General features: G+C 37.9%; 2 protein-coding genes across 3 annotated transcripts; one reads left to right on the forward strand and one right to left on the reverse strand.

Annotated features, from left to right (window-relative positions):
• Positions 1–7,007: 7,007 nt before the first annotated feature.
• On the forward strand, positions 7,008–10,217 carry LOC122016993 (ninja-family protein AFP3-like). Of its 2 annotated transcripts, XM_042574456.1 has the most exons (3): positions 7,008–7,096; positions 7,267–8,006; positions 9,726–10,217. In XM_042574456.1, the coding sequence occupies exons 2-3, from the start codon at positions 7,355–7,357 to the stop codon at positions 10,046–10,048; spliced, it is 975 nt and encodes a 324-aa protein (XP_042430390.1). In that variant the 5' UTR covers positions 7,008–7,096; positions 7,267–7,354; the 3' UTR covers positions 10,049–10,217. The 2 variants fall into 2 exon arrangements, with proteins under 2 accessions (XP_042430390.1, XP_042430385.1); XM_042574451.1 differs by having other exon boundaries at positions 7,018–8,006.
• Positions 10,218–14,848: 4,631 nt separating this feature from the next.
• LOC121996330 (beta-glucosidase 6-like) lies at positions 14,849–17,655 on the reverse strand. Its single transcript, XM_042550264.1, has 13 exons — positions 17,263–17,655; positions 17,123–17,189; positions 16,968–17,026; positions 16,803–16,878; positions 16,577–16,648; positions 16,396–16,483; positions 16,061–16,316; positions 15,857–15,972; positions 15,555–15,778; positions 15,446–15,477; positions 15,270–15,372; positions 15,098–15,206; positions 14,849–15,023 (listed from the first exon to the last, which is right to left on the reverse strand). Exons 1-13 carry the CDS (start codon positions 17,404–17,406, stop codon positions 14,849–14,851), a joined length of 1,521 nt encoding a protein of 506 aa, XP_042406198.1. The 5' UTR covers positions 17,407–17,655.
• Positions 17,656–19,012: the final 1,357 nt, after the last annotated feature.

Raw genomic sequence — 19,012 nt, forward strand, 5'->3', positions numbered from 1 at the left:
TATCTTTGGACTTAACATAGGCGAGCATCTATCCACCAACATTCGAGGAGTTCAAATGACTAATGGTATTATGTCTACAACGTATATGTCTTGACTTCCCATTATACATACTACTCTGTGCCCTTCCAATCGCCGATTGACTATCGAAATTGAAAAACAACTCTGGACCAAAAAGCAACGTGATGATTTTACATCAAATGGTAAGGCTTCATCTTTTAAGCGTACTACTGGTTGAAGATCTCGACAAAATCGTGAATACATATCCACTAGTGGATTTGGAGTTCTTAAAGCTCCATGAAGATATCCAAAAGAAGCATCCAATATCCCTCAATAGACAGATATTTTCCATAATGTAATCCATAGGTCATAGTATATTTCAAATATCTAAGAACTCGCATCAACCTTCAATGAACATCGAGCGTCGATGAAGGGAAGAGTCTTGGTGAAAGCGACTCACTTGTTGGCCGAGCATATCGGAGACGGTTTGTAAGATACATTAAGCGCCTATTATCCGAGAGTATTCCAACTGCGATATGGTTTTTCGCAAAGTGTTGACTTAGATCCATAGGTGTTTTCACTGTCACTCTAGAACTTGCTTGAATCTTTTCAATATTCCATGGGATTGTGTTAGAACTATCCCTTCTGATGTCCTGAAAATTTATCTACTTGACCCATATCTTTCATATAGAAATTTTTGGTCAACATTTTCTTTGTAGTCATGATTACATCATGATTAATGCCCATTATTAGCATGTCGTCTAAGTATAGACAGATGGGTGTGTCTTTGACATAAATGCATTTGTCACATCCATTTATTCCGTTTGACAACATTACTTTGTCAAATTTTTCGTATCAATTTAGGCGCTTGCTTAAGTCCGTATAACGACTTAACAAGTCGACACGCCGCGAGGCTATAAACGAACATGTTCGCGAACTCTAGATTCTTCTTCCAACTCACCATTTAAGAACGCAGTCTTAACATCCATTTGATGTATTTCAGGTCTCGAGCTCTCGATAAGATGGAACTCGTAATCCTTTCACGGTGAGTAGGTGTCGAGTAATTAAGGCCTCATCCTTTGGTTCATTACATCCCTTACATGCTGAAAAAAAAATAAAAATTAAATTAATTCTAGAACGATCTTGTGCGGTGAAGATTTTAAAAAAATTAGAATTGAGAAATCGAAATTGAGATAGAAATAATAATTTGAAAATGAAAATAGATGGTCTAAAAAAATCATACATGTTCAAATAAACATGTTTAGAAAATACCATGATTTAAATTGGTATTTTAGATATATAAAGATGATTAAGAGATATTCCAATGTCCTGAAATTCTATTAGTCGATCGATGGTACGGAACCTATATTGGGTTACGAAAGTGCATCGACGAACTTGAACTAATTAGATTTAGAGCTTTCGTGAAAAATTGTTATTTTTTTTTCATTTAACAACTATTTTACTGAAAACTGTTATTGTTGACCGTGTTTTATTGAAAATAGATAATGATTTTTAAAAAATTGTCTTCTTCTATACTTCAAAGATAACGTTTTTTTTTTTAAAACGGTTGTCTATGAGTTTTTTTTTTTCGCATATGACAACAGTTTTAATCATCGTTGTCTATTAGTGTTGCTTACATGTTAATAAACAACAGTTTTATTAAATTATTGCCTATGTGCTTGTTTTGAGTCTAAGACTACTATGTTATCTTTGAAAGTTATTTTTAAAAAAAATAGTCGAAGATAGTTATTTGCCCATTTTTATGGATAATATTGTCTTCATAGAATGTTTATCTATGCTCATTTTCATGGATGAAGTAAAATTTATATTCTTAGATGTTTTCTCTCTTACAATGAAGTTTGAGGTCTATTTGAGTTGATGAATTTATTCAAATAGTCAAGGGTAAATTTAAAATTTTCTATCTCATTATGGTACCGTTTAAATTTCTTAGCTTTTTTTTTTTATCACATTGCTAAATAATAGGAGGAATTACAACGAGGTTGCTGGTGTGATCAACAAGTTAAGATAGGTCTATTATGTTTGGTCTAGTGTCCAGTGTGCATAGCTTTGAACACAGTGAGTCAGTGGAAGAGCGCCTTCAGCAGAAGGGCGACCTGGCGGTGCATCCCGAGGACGAGGCAGCGTGGGAAAAGTATTACCGGGCGAAGGCGTCTTGATTATTCCAGGAGACGGGGCGGGAAGAGCTGCTCGAGGCGAAGATAAACTGAAAGGTGTGGGGGGTGCGATCGGGGACAAGAGCTGTGAATGAATGCAGCGGATGAGAAGGAAGCACACGGCGTTAGAGGACAGTGGGAGGAAGCCGCCTTCTGAAGGCCATGGGAAGTTGGGTTGAATGAGCCCTATTCCGGATGATAGAGATCACTCAAGTAAGCGGAAAACTCGGTCTGAGACGAACGAAGCCGGAGCAAAGGACCCCGACTGAAAAAAAGTCAACGGGGTTGACTTTCCCAGCCAGGGCGGCCGGAACTGTCTAGGGCACCCAGACCCCTCCGAGGCGCCCGGAACCCTTCCGGACTTCCGAAGTTGACTTTTTGACCAGAACGCGTCAATCGTGATCTGAACGTTGGGGGATAAAGTTTTATCCCTCTCAGGGTGCCCCGACCAAGGCTATAAATATAGCCTTGGTCCAGAAGCTTTTCATCAATTAAGAAATTGTAATTCCAACACTTGTGTGCTTCCAGTTGTAGTTTAGCTTCTTTCATTTCGCGTTGTTATTGCTATAAGAGGCTTCTCCCGTTCTCCGCCTGAAGGAGATATTCTAGTGCAACATCTTCCTTGGATTAACAACCTCCCCGGTTGTAACCAAGTAAATCTTTGTGTGCCTCGTCTTTTCAGTTTTTAATTTATTGCTTTCTTAATTTATTCAAGTGTTAGTTTAAGAAAGTTCGAGAAAGGTTGCGCTTTTTTATTTTCGGGCTATTCAACCCCCTTCTAGCCGGCCACCGCGATCCAACAGGATGTTGGGCTCACTGGGCTGCCTTGATCTATCAAATTAAGTGTCCTGGGACCCATCCATCAAACAAGAGCATAGAATACGTAGTAAAATGTCCCTGGGCAAATAAGTAGGTTTGAATTCCAACTTGTAACGTATTAGGACGTTCTCTAATAGGATAATAGGATGATAAATCTAAGGGCTGACCACTCTACATGCATGATTATGAGTATTTCTTAATTTACTTCAAGGGTAAAATATAGAATTAGATCATCTACATCAAAATTAATTAATTAAAATATATATATATATATATATATATATATATATATATATATATATAAATAAGATATTTTCTCTCTAAGTGGAAAACAAGAGTCAAGTCAAAAATAGATTGGCCAGGGGCGTAACCAAGATTAAAATTACCTTGGTTGATCGTCGGCGTTGGTGTTCCGACGATGATGATTCTGGCCGAGTCGTGATGACAAGGTGGAGTCAACGTCGCTTGTGTCAGGGAGAACAATGGCGACAAAACTATCAACGAGGATAGCAATGAATGTGATGTCGTGGTGGTCAGGGAGGAAGATAGCGATGGCAAGGTCGTGGCTGTGGCTATGGCAATGCCCCACAGATATAGCACGCTAATAAGGAGAAAGTTTGTCGTGGTTATGCTAGTCAAGTCGCAGCTAGATGCATGCGAGGAGACACAAGGAAGGCGACGACACCAGCAACTCGTGCGACAGATAGAACGGTACACGTAAGGAGGTGAAGCAGCAAATAAGGAAAAATTTAGGTTTAATTAAAATTTTTGACAATTCAATAGAGAGAAATAAGGACTGAAATGAAATTACTATAGACAATATGGGCTAAAATAAAATGAGGATGAGGTTGAAATAAAATTTTACTTGTATGTTTTTTAAAATGGGTGGGCTGGAGCCCACCCTAATCAAAAGTGGCTCCGCCCTTGCCTAGTATACGACTGGCTCAAATCTTGATGACTAGATGAAATTTGGTCAGCACTCATTCGAGTTACCACTCTCGATCGGTAAGGCCAGGTCTTCTTGAGCGGCTATTCTGAGTCACTCATTCAGTGACTACTCCTAATCAAGAATGTGCGGTCTTCTAGAGTGGTTAGTCCCTAGGTCCCGATCAGTAAGGCAAGGCTTAGTCTTCTCGAACGGTTATTTTGAGACACTCATTTACGTGGCCACTCTCGACCGAGAAGGCATGGTCTTCCAAAGTATGCAATTAGTCCCTAAGTCCCTCATTCAATGGCCACTCCCAATCGAGAAGGCTTGATCTTCATGAGCGGTTGTTCCTTTATTCGGGTGGCCACTTCCAACCAACAAGGCTTGGTCAGTCAACTCACAAGTGACCACTTCCGATCGACAATTCCCAATCTTCCCAAGTGGTTATTCCGAGTCATTCGGGTACTCTAGCACGAAAAGACCCAGTCAATCAACTCACGAGTGACCACTTCCGACCGGTAATATCCGGTCGTCCAAAACAATTATTCCCTAGGTCCTTGACCGATAATACCTAGGTTATCGTCACCATTGCTTTACCTTCGTTCCTCTTGAATTAAGAAAAGTCTTGTTGAGTGGATAATCCATCTGTATATAGAAGAGAAAGCGTACTAATACTAGTTGTCGATATCTTAAACTCGAAGACTCACGATATTAATGGTGATCCTTAACGTACTTATTAACATAAGAAGATGTAAAGCCATTAAGATAAATAATGGTCATTAATACAAGGAAGATAAGCCATTAAGATAAATAATGGTCATTAATACAAGGAAGATAAGAAGTATCTAAGATAGCATAAAAAGGGAGTAAGCATGAGGCAAACTAAAAAAACTCATTTCTATTCATTAGTTCATATTTTTCTCTAATTTTTTTGCTGGTTCTGAGTTAAGCGTCGGAGTGACAATGCTGAGACATCTCCATGCTATTCTAACTCTTTTTCCTGATATTTGATCTCATTTAAATTTTTAGGCGACAGTTATTCCATCCTCTCAAATTCTTCTATATGGTTCCTGCAATACCAATTAACACATCGCAATGTTACCAGTGGATTTCTATATTTGATGCGACAATAAGAAGAGCTTGTCTGTCGCAAGTCAATTGCTACATTGAAGGAAAGCCAAAGAAGTCAACACGTAAGGGAAAGCAAGGTACAATCAATGCAGGTGCCTCGATCGGTCGATTGCAAGGATCACTATCCGGTCGGCCCGATGGTGAGCCAAATGAGACTCTAATTATTTGACCCGCCAAATGAGCCAAGAGCTCGTGCCTAACACGCTGGTAATACGGGACGATCGGGTCGTCCGATCGGCTTTGGATGTAGAGTTGGTAATACGGGTCAATCGAGTCGCTCGACCGGCTCTAGGTACGACATTGCATTATACTCATAACGGACCGCCCGTCCGACGCAAGGAATAACGCTACATAGAAGAGAAAAACAATTAATAAGGAGAGAAAGCAAAGGAGAACACGATAGCTATAATATGTAGAAGACAAGGCGAAGATGTCTTCTGTTTGTCATTAAACACATCATTAAATAGGGGAAGGCGAAAGATCATCCAGAAAAATATAAAAGGGTATACGGTATGAAGAACAGGCAAAAAAAATATTTTGAGTTCTATGATTTTCGCTTTCTTACTCTCTTCCCTTATCTTGATTTTGCTTTGTAGGATCATCGAAATCTTCTTCCTGGTGGTCATCCCATTCTCAACTTTCCAACTTCCTTTGTTATATATATATATATATATATATATAATACAATATAAATAATTGATATTACGAATATATATATATATATATTTAGTGTAACAGACTGTATGTTGAGATAATTTAGTAATATTTTACGTAACATATTTTAAATTTCTAGTATTTTTGAAAAAATCTTATTAACCTGCGTATTAATGAAATAACAATTATATGAATAATAATAATATGCTTTTTAAATTTTCGTTTACAGCTTTAATAACTAAGGAAAAAAGATTATTATATGTACATTTTGTTTATCATACAGAATAATACTTTTTTTTTGTCAAAAAAAACTTATCGCCATTTTTCCACATGAAATTTAACATGGATAGACCATAATTTATGTTGTGATAAAATTAATAATATTTAAAATGCGATATATACACTGTCAAATTTAGATTATTAATTTTAATTTAAAATAATTTAAAATTCTTTAAGTCCATCTATCAGTTTTATACAAAATTAACTAATAGACTTATACTCCTCAAAAATAAAAAATTTACTAATTTTTAAATCGAGTGAGTGAGCCTTAGGAATTTTTTAATAGTATTAATTAGTGAGTATTAGTGTCATAATCTTATAATAAATTTGTAATAAATGTTATCAAGTAGTTAAAAAATTTACGACTATTGAATTCATATATGAGAGATTTAAAGTAATTTAGAGTTTTTTCAGTTTCTTCCGTTAGTCTTAGACATTAGATAATAAAAATTAAAATAGCGATTTTTTGAATGAGAGAGGAAAATTTTGAAAGTGAAAAGAAGTGAGAAATATAATAGAAAAGTATTATATATTTTTATAATTTTAAAATTTAAATATGCAAAAATGATAATATTAATCCAGTAAAATGTCGAAACTTTTTTATTGCTTTCCTAAAATAAAATCAGCCTATGGCTAGCTTCTCCCATCAGTAGCAGTCCACGTCATCGGCCCTTTGGATTCACAGCCGCAAAACGGCTACAGGGAGAAAGAGACGGCGGCTGGACGGGCTAGCCGGCCAGATGGCGGGTAGACACGTGTCAGTCGCTCCTCCAAACCCTGCCTTCACGACACGTACGCTCCGGACAGCATGAGGCCACGTCATCTGCGCTCTCGCGGTTAGCCGGTTTGGCGAGCGAGCGCCGACCGTCGAGCCGCTTGGCTTCTCTCATGCCCCCGCTTTCCTCGGTCGCCACGTGTAGCGGTTCCGCTCCTCCTAGGTCGACGCGTGTCTCGCTTCGCCGGCAGCCCACGCCACCGTTAGGGTCATTTTGGGCATCACAAAACTCCTCTGCGCTAGACTCCAGCAAACAACGGAATGCCCTCTCACTCTCTCATTCCTTTTATCTCTCCCTTCTCCGCTTCAAAGGCGGCTCCCCCTCTGCTCATCTCGGAGGTTTCGGTTTTTCCCCTGTATTCTTCTTTGATTCGTTCCATTTTTGAGCCTAAAGATGTCTTTTTTCTGCATTATCTTCGTTCTGTTCTCGCCTGATGCGTTCTCTGCATTTCTGGCGCAAATTTTTTCTTAGAAATCTCATGGAAATTTTGAATCGATTGCGAAATCAGGTTCCGACTTTGAAATTAAGACTGTCGCCTTTGATCTGAATATGTTGCGCGTCTTTTAATCTTCCATTTCGAGTTTTTGGTTTTCGTGATGGAAGCGGAAGCGGAAGCGGCGGAGGGGGACCTAGAACGCCATTCTTCGGCCATCGAGAGTTTCCCGAGAGATTTGCTTCGTAGATTGGGCGGAACTAGAAGCTCCGGAGAGCATCCGGACCCGCCGGGCGAGGATTCTGAGGAGGTCGAGCTCAACCTCAACCTCGGTCTCTCCATCGGAGGTTGCTTCGAGTTGGATCCGGATGCGAAGAAGCTGATACGGTCGTCCTCAGTCGCCTCCTTCTCTCCGCTGCCGAGGGACCAGGAGTTTCCCGCCTTTCCACCGACGAGCCTCGTGAGGACGGGTTCCTTGCCGTCGGAGGCGGAGGAGGAGAGGAGAAAGAGGAAGCAGTTGCAGGGCTTGAGGAGACTGGAAGCGAAGAGAAAAAGATTGGAGAAAAGGAATTCGATTAAATCTGGCGCTGCAAGATCTGATGAGGGGGTGGACGCAGGGAAGAGAACTCTGGCAGCACCGGTGGCCACCAATGGCCGTCTCGATCTACCAATTGGGAGCCAATTCCAAGGCGTCTTCACTATAGCTGTTCCACTACGGCTGTCGGAACAGGGTTCTCAATCCAAGGGAGCAAGGGCACAAGCCTCTGCTGGATCTCAAAGATGTAGCTCCTCCGACAACCAAACACCGGTTCGAGGTATATACTCTGCAATTGTCTAAATTTATCTTAACTAGCCATAATCAATCCTTGTCAATTTAGCTCCTGTTCAAACAACGAACTTTCAGTGTTTTCATCATCGAGCTATTTATTTGCGTTACACTACTTTGAAAGATCTCTATTGTGTTTGAAATTAACAATCTGAAAAACATTGAAGGTAATTTTTGCCGTAGCTAAAATAATGTTTATATGCGAATATGTTGGATAGCTAATGATTTCTCGTTCATCTTTAGATAGTTTTGATAATTTAGCAAGTACCATTTAACTGAATGGAGAATATAAGTATAGCTTTAAAGCTCCGTGAGGCCCATCCCAGCAGGAGCTTCTGAATTCAATATCAAGTCATTACTTCACTTTTGGAACCGATCGACAAACTATTGGAACCTAGGGTAAATAGTAAGCCTGTGTGTTTGTATATATATGATATTTGCAAACGTATAGCAACATATGAGTTTTACTTTTCATAAAAACATAAATTAGCCCTAGAAAAATCAAAATAAATCTACAATTGTTTACGGCTGGAACCAAGCTCACAAGTATTCTGAATTGCTTGTTTTTAGTCTTGTGTTTAGAAGGATATTCAGGCTCGCTTGGTTTTCATATGTTTCAACTTGGACAAATAATTGGTTTCATTTAAAATTGTTTCAATCATGGCATTAGTTGATCAATATGCAAACCATATATTGAAGGCACTTCTAATGATTAGCATGTAATAACAACACTACAAATGATCAATGCATTTTTGGTAGATTTGCTTACATGTCTCTTGTGGGCAATATAATCTCTTTTAATATTTTGGTTCTTTTGATTGGTCGAGGATATTGAAACTAGTTATCAATGTTTACCAACGGTAATCAATGACGACAAATCGTAATGACATCGTGTGCTTATACTCATTGACGACAAATTGAGACCTTTTTATAGATTTGCTTACAAGAGCATTACCAACATCTGTTGTAGTATCTTGGTTCTTTTGATTGGTTAAAGATAAACAACACGGGTAGTCATTGCACACATCATTACCAGTGACAAGTTAGATCTTTCTCTTAGATTTTTGTTTGCAATTTGAAGATGCTTAAACTAGTGGGTATTAAGGACAAATGGTGGCAACTTCATTATACATATCATCACAGGCGACAGGTTAGACCTTTTTTCCTAGTAGATTCACTTGCGTGTTCATTGCGTGCAACATAAGATCTATTTTAGGTATTTTGTTCGATTGATTGGTAGAAGATACTTATACTAATGGCTACAAATGATAAATTGTACACAGCACCAGTGATGGCAACATTGATCTTTTTTCCTAGACTTTCTTACATTACCATTATATGCAACAAAAATCTATTGTGCTATTTTAGTTCTTTTGAATGATAGCAAGCATTGATGACAATTAGCAACAAAATTATCATATATTCATGGATCATTTTCTTAAAGTCAAACTATCAGCACAGGCAATCATCTGTAATGCCTGTTTCAATTTGCTAGAATATTGCTAATTGCGTTTCCTTTGAAAGAAATTGCTATTATGGGTCACTTCATGCATGTTGCTTTGCATTTCACCATGTTCGTTTTAGTTGTTTGTCATTTGTTTAGTCTGTTTACATAAATACAGTGTTTATTAAAGTTTCAGAGGCTAACACAGAGCTTTCACTGCATTCCAACTTTATTTATTTATTTATTTATTTTTTACAAACGCAGAAAGCACAATCACCTCAGGAATTCGGTCAGCCTCTACCAACGAGGCCGCTACTACACTCGCGGCGGAAGGCAAGCAAGAGTCCTCGGAACGGAACACGGTGGGAGAGATGCCATGCGTGTTTACCAGGGGCGATGGTCCGAATGGAAGAAGGATCGAGGGGTTCCTCTACAAGTACAAAAAGGGGGAAGAGATAAGGATAGTTTGCGTCTGCCATGGCAACTTCTTCACCCCAGCTGAGTTTGTCACGCACGCAGGAGGCACCGACGTTGACCATCCTCTGAGACACATTGTCGTCTGCCCTCCTCCGCGAGAGTGCCTGTGAGGCGTACTGCTCTGAATCTACCTTCTTCCTCTTTGCTTTGTATTTTTTGTTTTTCTTCAGCGTAGAGTTTGAATTTTCTTTCTTAGCTGGACGCTTTCTTGTCATTAAAGATGAATGTGAAATGTATATGGACTTTTCAAAGCCGACGTTTAGACCTCACCTTTCAGTACGTATCTAATGTCGAATGACAAAAATACCCTCGTAAACTTAGACTGCTTTCACACGTGCAAAAAGATTAATGGAAAATGAATAATTTCCAATAAATTATTCGTCCCTGCCTCCCTCGTCGCAGAGCCTATGAAAGCTCTGCAGGAATTGGTTCCCAATGCTAACAAGGTTCTTTTTCATACTGGCATTTTGCGTCAATACCTTAAATGAATAATTTGTTTCTATTTTCGATTCGTCGATGCACTGCAGACGGACAAGGCATCGATGCTGGACGAGATCATCGATTACCTTAAATTTCTCCAGCTCCAGTCAAGGCAAACTCCCCTCCTCCTCCTCCTCCTCCTCCTCCTCCTTCCCATTGTTTAATTTAATGTAGTCTTTATCTCTGCGATAATGGCAGTAATTAAGCTTAGCGTTCAGGTCTTGAGCATGAGCAGATTGGGCGGAGCAGCCGCCGTCGCCCCGCTCGTCGCTGACATGTCTTCGGAGGCATAGATCTTCTCGATTCCTTGCATTTTTTATTTACTTTTAATTTGTTGAAATGACTCCTCTACGCGTCTGTTGATATTAGAGCGGCGGCGGAGCCGGAAGAGCAGGCGGAGCGGGAACGCTGAGGAGTAGTAACGACGGCGGAACAGCAGGTGGTGAAGTTGCTGGAGGAGGACATGGGTTCAGCGATGCAGTACCTGCAGGGGAAAGGCCTCTGCCTCATGCCCATCTCCATCCGAAGCTGTGGCGCAGAAACGAGAAACGGTGAAAAAATTGGTTTGTTTGATAGAAGAAGGGGCGTCCGAGGTATTGTGTGGATCCCATGCACACCAGCCTGTTATCCTTCCACCGTTGAAGGTGGGTAGATGTGATTGCTCTGTGAAACCAGCCTTATCCAGTGTCTAACCCATTATGAACCAGCAACATCACGCCTACGCCTGATTAAACCGGCTAACAATCAACTTGGAACGGGCAGGCTAGATATCGTACACTGAGAGAGTCCACGCCACGAACCCCAGCGACATCATCCAAACCACTCATTGCCCCCGCTTGGGTCATAAGCTGTCACAACTCAGCTCGGCAATGAAGACGCAAATGAGGACTAATATATTTGTGAAAGTAAAACCGGATAGAATAATGTGGGACTAAAAGAATTCGCTTCGGGATGGAAGATGAGATCTCGCTTCCAGGCGGGGAGCGCGAGTTGGTGGGTGGTGGTGATGGCGCTGGCCTTGGCGGTGCCCATGTCGTCGTCGATTGCCACCACGAGCGCCGATGGAGGAAGATTAGAAATGGAAGCCAGGGAAAGAGGTAGGCCGCTGCTCTCTTCCCATCACTGCTCTTTTCTCCCTTTCGTCCTCTCGCTGCCTGCGATTTCTCTCGTCGACAAAAACACACGAAGGTTGAAGAAGCTATAAACCCCCTCTCCACCAGCTTGCATAACATAGTGTCTGTAATTTGTTTAATTAAACCTGTGTGTTCTAATGGTTGTTCATATTGCAAAGGAAAACTAAGAATTGAAGTAGTTTTATAAACAAGGTTTAATCCTGCAATCATACAAGTCCACGAGAAGGTGATTTTTTTTCAAATAAAAAAAAAAGAAGAAGAATGTGAATTGAAGTAATTTTAGGAGATGATTATTTCCATAAACAGGGTTTATTCCCACAATCATATAAGTCCATGAGACGTGATTTTTTTTTCAAAAAAAAAAGAGAAAAAGAATGTATATTGAAGTAGATTTAGGAGATGATTATTTCCCTAAATAGGATTAAATCTGGCAATCATACAAGTCCACGAGAAGGTGATTTTTTTCCAAAAAAAAACATAGGAAAAATAATTCGAATTGAAGTAGTTTTAGGAGATGATTATTTCCGTAAATAGGGTTTAATCTCGCAATGTTTATGAACTAGCAATGTTTATGCGATGATTATTTCCGTAAACAAGAAACTGTTTATGAGCTAGCAATGTTTTTTTTTATATTAAAAAAATATAAATCCTAAAATTCTAAATGTAATAAAAAGTTGATAATCAGTAATTAGAGGGGATGGATAGTGTACGGACAGAATTGAACAAAAGATTAAGGTTTATATTTTTTTTTAATATCAATTACCACTTTTTTTAAAAAAAATATAAATCTTAAACCTTAATATTTTTTATATAAAAAAGTTGATAATTAATATTAAAAAAAGATATAAACCTTCAATTTTAAACCCTAAATCCTAAAATTCTAAATCCCTCAATGATCAAAGAGTGGGAGGGACAGTGCGGACAAGATCGAACTAACCGTTTTAAGGTTTAGGGTTTATTTTTTTAATATCAATTTTTTTTTCAAAAAAAATAAAAATCCTAAACCCTAATATATTTTTTATTAAAAAATAATAATTAGTATTAAAAATTATATAAATTCTAAATCGTAAATTCTAGACTAAAAAGTTGGTAATCAATGGAGGGGCATTGCCGGCAGGATCGAACCATGGATCAGCGTCCGAGTTTCGTTGGACGTTTATAAGATCGCGGCTTCCGAATTCTCGCGTCCGATTTCTTCGCGTCACGAGAAGAGACGATCCTAGGGTTTAGAGGCGGGCGAAGAAATTTGGTGATCGAAGATGGGGATGGCAGCTTTTGGAAGGGAGGTGGTTACTCCTCTCGAGTCTCGCCTGTTTCCTATGGTTCCTTCGTCGCCGCCCGATCTGCGATTCCTTTCTGGTGAGCATTCGATCGATCAATGATGGCTCCTTATTGTCGTTTGTTTTGATCTGTTTTCTATCGATGAATATGCCGACCTGAATGTTCCAGAGCCTTTAGTAGTAGTAATATTTTTTTTTTTTGCTCTGATCGATACCTAAGCTGCTTTCTGTCACAATGTTCATTTGGATCAAAACAGGAAAGTTATTCCTACGAATGCTACGATGAACGAATTGCCAAAATTAGTGTCTCTTTTCCTTGTTTTGCTCAAAAGATTCATGTTTCGGGACTGAAGCTGTTTGATCTTTATGTTTTCAAGAAATTTTTTTATACTATTCTGCTTATGATTGCCATTTATCTGGTGGAACACCTAACTATGTTTTTCCAAGTCAAGGAAAGGCGACATCTTGCTTCTTAGAAATATTTGGTTGTGGTATTGCAATGTACAACAGTTTCTATATTTCACCAGTGTTCAGGCGGGAGGCGGGAATCAACTGCACCACCTGTGTCTGAGGCGGTGCCTAAATGCGGTCCTTTAGGCAGTAACTCACCTCCTTCCACCATGCTTAGAACCGCTATCGCCGCCTCTACTGCCGCCTTTTAACCACCGCGATGTGTTCGGGCCGGCGACTCATTGTGTGAGCCTGTCGTTTGAGCTCAGCGATTCATCCGGAAGCGTCGCGCGGTTCTCGGCGACGAGTTCAAACTAGTTGCGTAGTCCTGATGATGCGTCAGACTTGTTGCCTAGTCGAAACAAGGTATACGGATAAGTTGTAAGTTAGAGTTTAATTAAATAATTTTAGGTTAATAATTTTAATCAACTCCTAGTTATGATTGAGTTATAGCCCGGGGGCAAAAAATAACAAAATTAAAACCTAATAAAATTATCCAATTAATTTAATATATATATTTTAAAAAATATTTATATTTAATTTTTAATTAATATAGACATTTGTAGTGTAAAATCTGTGATAATTACTGGTATTTTCTTTCTTGGATCATGGATCAATTTGTAGTTAATATGAAAATCTTCCTTCTTCTGCTTGGGTGATAAAAATTAAAGTGTCAACTATTGATTACTAAATGTGTTTCTATCAAAAGCATTGTTAATTTGTCAACTTAGATTTACATAACTAGTGCTTTTTTGAACTAGCATTTTGGTCACATGAAACATTAGACTACTAACTCCTTTGTGAATAAACAGTGAACTGGCTCACATTCAATTTGAACTGAAACGGGTGTGAAGTTTGCTGATTCCTCTGTTCTTCACTAAGCAATAGAACTTAGCTCTTGCATTTGGAGGATCAATTGCTACATCACCCATCCGCTGTCAGAAGTAAGATGAAGAGTGTTAAGAACATTCAGAATATTACAAAAGCAATAAAAATGATGGCAGAATCAAATCTTTGAGGTGTTTGAGTCAGGTCAAAAAAGTCCCGTGGCTTTTGGCAGCCATTTACCGCATTTCTCAGAGATAATCCTAGTACGTTTACAGTCGTCCATTCTTTAGTGCATGATTAACTTTTACTGAATATTTCAAGCTGTGGCTCTTCTAATTACTTGGTCATTGCTTTCTTTAATTTTCTTTGTACTGTTGTTTAACAATGTAGTATATGAGCCTTTTTTTCTTGGTGTATAGGTCAAGTTTCAGAACTTGTTTTATGGTTTTGCCTGCTTAAATATAATTTGCTTGATGAAGTAAAATGTTTATGCAGTCGACCATTGGGCTATTTAGAGACGTTTTAGAAAACTAAGGTTGTAGAATTTAAGGAAAAAGTAGAAACAAAATGCCCAAGTAAGATTTATCATCTCACAAATAATTAGGAATTCAGTGAGAGTTTATTTCAAGCCAATAACGAAGTCTACTGTTTTGTAATCTTACAAATAATCACCATACATGCTTTCTATTTTTTTTTCCCTCTCCATAATTCCATCTTACCAGGAACTCAGTAATTCATATCATCCAGTTCTCAGTAAGTTCTTGAACCAAATTGCAGAGCTCTTTGGGTACCTCTTAAGCCTGTCTTTGTAATCCACAAAGTACAAACCAAATCTCGAAGTGTGCCCTGAAGTCCATTCCCAATTGTCAAGCAGAGACCACACGAAGTAACCCTGCACATTGCAACCATCTTCTCTGCAATGCCAAGTTCAAAACAAATCGAATTACCAAGTTGTAAAGGTAATCAGAACTAAGGGCTAAAGATTAACCTTATTGAGTCTGCCAACTTGGAAAGGTAATCGCTATGGTATTTGATCCTCTTCTTATCCTTAAGAGCATGCTCAGTGGAGATGAATGGATTGTTGAAATCATCCATTCCTTCAAATACTCAGTTTAGTACTTAGTTTGCATAAATTGAAAACTGAATCTAAAATTGCTTACCATTCTCTGTAATGATCACCAAAGGATTTCCATATTTATCTTTGATGTAGTTCATAAGGCTTCTGATCCCTTGAGGTACAATATATAGCCATATCGAAAATGCCTACATTGCTAGGTAAATATTTGGTAAAAAATAAACAAAAAGGAATTAAAGAAAATAAATAAATAAAGAGTACCTTGTCTCCAATTGCCTTCCAACCCTTGAAGGCTATATGGATCATGAAGAAAGAAGTACAATGAGTTATTTACTTTTGCTAAAAAGAAGTAGAAAATCTTTTGACATACGAAGTGTTATAGCGCCAGTATCTGCCAAGGCATCATTAAGCAAGGCCCGAGCTAAGTTTGTAGAGTTGTGCTTTGCATAATATGTGGTGTAATGATTTACACCCACAAAATCAAGGGACCCCTTAACAAGGGCACCTTCAGCTTCTGAAAACTTTGGCAGCCTTTCTCCTACTCTCGTCCTCATGGAAGTTGGGTAGTCGCCAAAGAACAATGGATCCATGAACCTGCCATTTTGTTCCAATTTATTCAGATCACAAACTTTATCTATCTATCTATATTCATATAGAATGAAGCTTTCTCACCATCCAAACTGAAAATCTTGTGCTCTTTGTGTTGCGTCTTTATCTTCAGATGACTCTGTCATCGGTTCAAACCACATGACATTGAATGCTATGCCAATGGAACCTTGTTGAGTTCTCTTTTAAAGGAGTAGTTTTTATTAGTTTCAGCAGATAAACAAATCTTTAAAAGAACTAATGGAATTTTTGTGAGATATATATATGTACCTGATACTTTCTTCTGTAAATGTCAGACACAGTTGCATGGGATAGAAGAACATTATGAGCAACAATGTAAGGCTCACTGGCTGAGTTTCCTGCCGTGCACAGTAAATGGAGGAGAGTGGAGCATCGACCAGGGGCATGTAGTCCAACATCATAACCTTGGATCGCGAATGAGTGAGGCTCGTTGAAGGTAATCCAGTGCTTGACTCGATCTCCGAACTCTTTAAAGCATGTCTCAGCATAATTTGCAAAGTCCTCTCTGATTATATTGTGAAATCCATACTAAATAGGAGAACTAAATATTCTAGGCATATTGTAAGTCTACAAAATATGATTACATGATTTGACGATCGAGCCAGCCATTGTATCTGTCCTCTAGTGTCTGAGGAAGATCCCAGTGGTACAGTGTAACATAGGGTTGAATTCCTGCAATAACAGCAACAATCTGTGTTCTGTTTTTCTTTTTTAAGACTGAAATAATCTCTTCCTTATTTAGATGATTGAAACCAAACAGCCAACCTTTGGCAAGCAATGCATTGATCACTTTATTGTAATGGTCAATCCCTGCCTGATTAACTTCTCCACCACCATCTGCAAAACCATGAAGAACATATCTGATGCAATTTTGTTGTAAATTTAAAATAAATTTTAGGAACTTCTTCCATTTTCCTTGAAAGTAAAGCCATTGAATTTCATGTTTTTCAATGAAAGAAAACTATTTAATCATCCATATAAGGATAAATACTAGGAAATATGCGCGACCAGGCAATCGAAAACCTAAAAGCATCCATTCCAAGGTCTTCCATAAGTTCTATATCATCCTACAACAACAACAACAACAACAAAATAAGACCTTCAGAATTATGAATACTACTTTTTTTTTACTTTCTTTAAAGAAAATAAAAATTACATGAAACATATGGTAGTGATCAACAGCAACATCAGCATTGCTAAAATCAATCACCTTCCCTGCAAATCTCAAGGTGAATGAGAGTGAAGGTTCCACATTATATTTCTTGTTTCTTCTAAAATTTGCATTTAATTGCCAATTAATGTAGTGCATACCAAAAGAGTGAGCAAACTTGTCCCAAATTGTTTTTCCTCTACCATCTTCCTCCACTGCTCCTTCATACTGAAAGGACCTCAAAAATTTTTTTCTTGATTCAATTCAGAAATTGTTTAGCTTGATCAATGAAAATAATCACCTGATAAGACGAGGAGGCGGTGCCGAAGACAAACCCTTTCGGAAAGCTCCCTCTGCTTAGCTCTTGTTTCAGTGCCAAAGATTCAACCATCCAAAGAACCACCAAGAGAGTCTCGAGAACCAAAATCAACTTCATCAGCATCATTTATCCAGGAAACCAAAATGATGATTGTGTTCGTGAATATAGAGTATGAGTTATCTTAAATCATAATGCAGCTTTTCTTGATATAGGAAAACCATAGCAAGAGATAAGTCTTGTCATCATGCTTGCATGTAGTTTTAAGACAAAGCCTTGTGTTCTGGCAAAGCATTTACAGAAACAAGAGCAAGTTGGTGTTTTGAGTCTTTAAGTTTTTGCCTTCAAAGGACCTTCATCTGTTTCTTGCATCCTTTTCTAGATGACAGTCCAAAAGGTTAAGCTTATAAACCACATTTCTTGTTTTAAGAATTAAATTTAATCTAATTACTAGATTATAACGAATAGATTTGCATTCATTTATGTCTTTGCATAATTAATATTTGACATAGACAAACTAATAAACTAGTTGGATTTTCATTTTGGCAAAGGACTTCGTTTGGGCCAACTGGCTCCAAAAGCCAGGTCTTCGATCGTTTTAATTGTTGGAATAAATTAATCAACATGTGGTTTTGTGTCACTATTTTTATAACATTTTTCAGTCAAAAAAGTAAAGTTTAATTTTCAAACATGGAATGGAATAAGTTTTAGTCTAAAATTGTTTATATTCCGATGAATTTATCCATCATTTATATTGTTTTACAATTTTTTTTAATATCATGAAATACATGTATAGGAAGTTAGAGAAAAAAAACAAATATTTCACCTTACTTTATTACTCCATGGAATTTAGAAAAAATAAAATAAAATATTAATGAACTATTAACATTTTCATATTATTACTATGATTTTAAAATGTGTCAAATGGGATGTTCTTTTAGATTAAATATTGTTCAAATTAATTAAAGTAGTTTTTCTCATTCCAATTGGTTCCTCCTTAGTCCACCCTGGTTAATGTTGATCCAATTTTATCTCTTATTATTTGATAAATTATATCCTTATTAGTTTCTATTGTCGATCTACTTCATCTAATTTATTTTTATTTTTATTTGATCACCAACTACCTTACAACTTATCAGATGTAAACTTATTCTGTAAGTTTTTTTTTAAAAAAAATCTTTTTTATCTCAGTAGATTGAGCATTGAAAACCTGATATGAATGAGATATCTATATATTCCACCTTTAGTTTGCAGAAAAAACTAATGAAAAAAACAATCCTTTACTATTCAGTAAAGAAATCTTCAATGAGAGAGCATGAAGAAGGAGAAGAAGAGAAAGGTGAAATTTCCTTCGGTTTGTTTATACGGAATCAAAGGAGAAATATTGGTCCATCTGTTGACTCCCAAAGTCAGCGACGTACCAACACAATTCCTTCGACTGATTGAACTCCAGTAAAGAAAGAAAAGCAAAAAAAAACAGTGATCCAAATGCATCATCCTACACTTTCTTCCCAATTTAATATTCTCATTAAAATAGCACAGTCTCCCACATGATTGGAGTTAATTAACTCCCACAACACCACCCCACCACATGTCCCCCTTCCCTCACTGTCTCATCATTCCACCCCTTTCTAACACCAACAGGAGTCAAAGAATTCAGTGGATAACAAGTTGCCTGCCATTGATCATCCTTGCAGTATCTCCCTTTTGGCTCCATGTACAACAATAAAGGACA

Source organism: Zingiber officinale, chromosome 1A (genome assembly GCF_018446385.1).
Source record: "Zingiber officinale cultivar Zhangliang chromosome 1A, Zo_v1.1, whole genome shotgun sequence".
Classification (NCBI taxonomy): domain Eukaryota; kingdom Viridiplantae; phylum Streptophyta; class Magnoliopsida; order Zingiberales; family Zingiberaceae; genus Zingiber; species Zingiber officinale.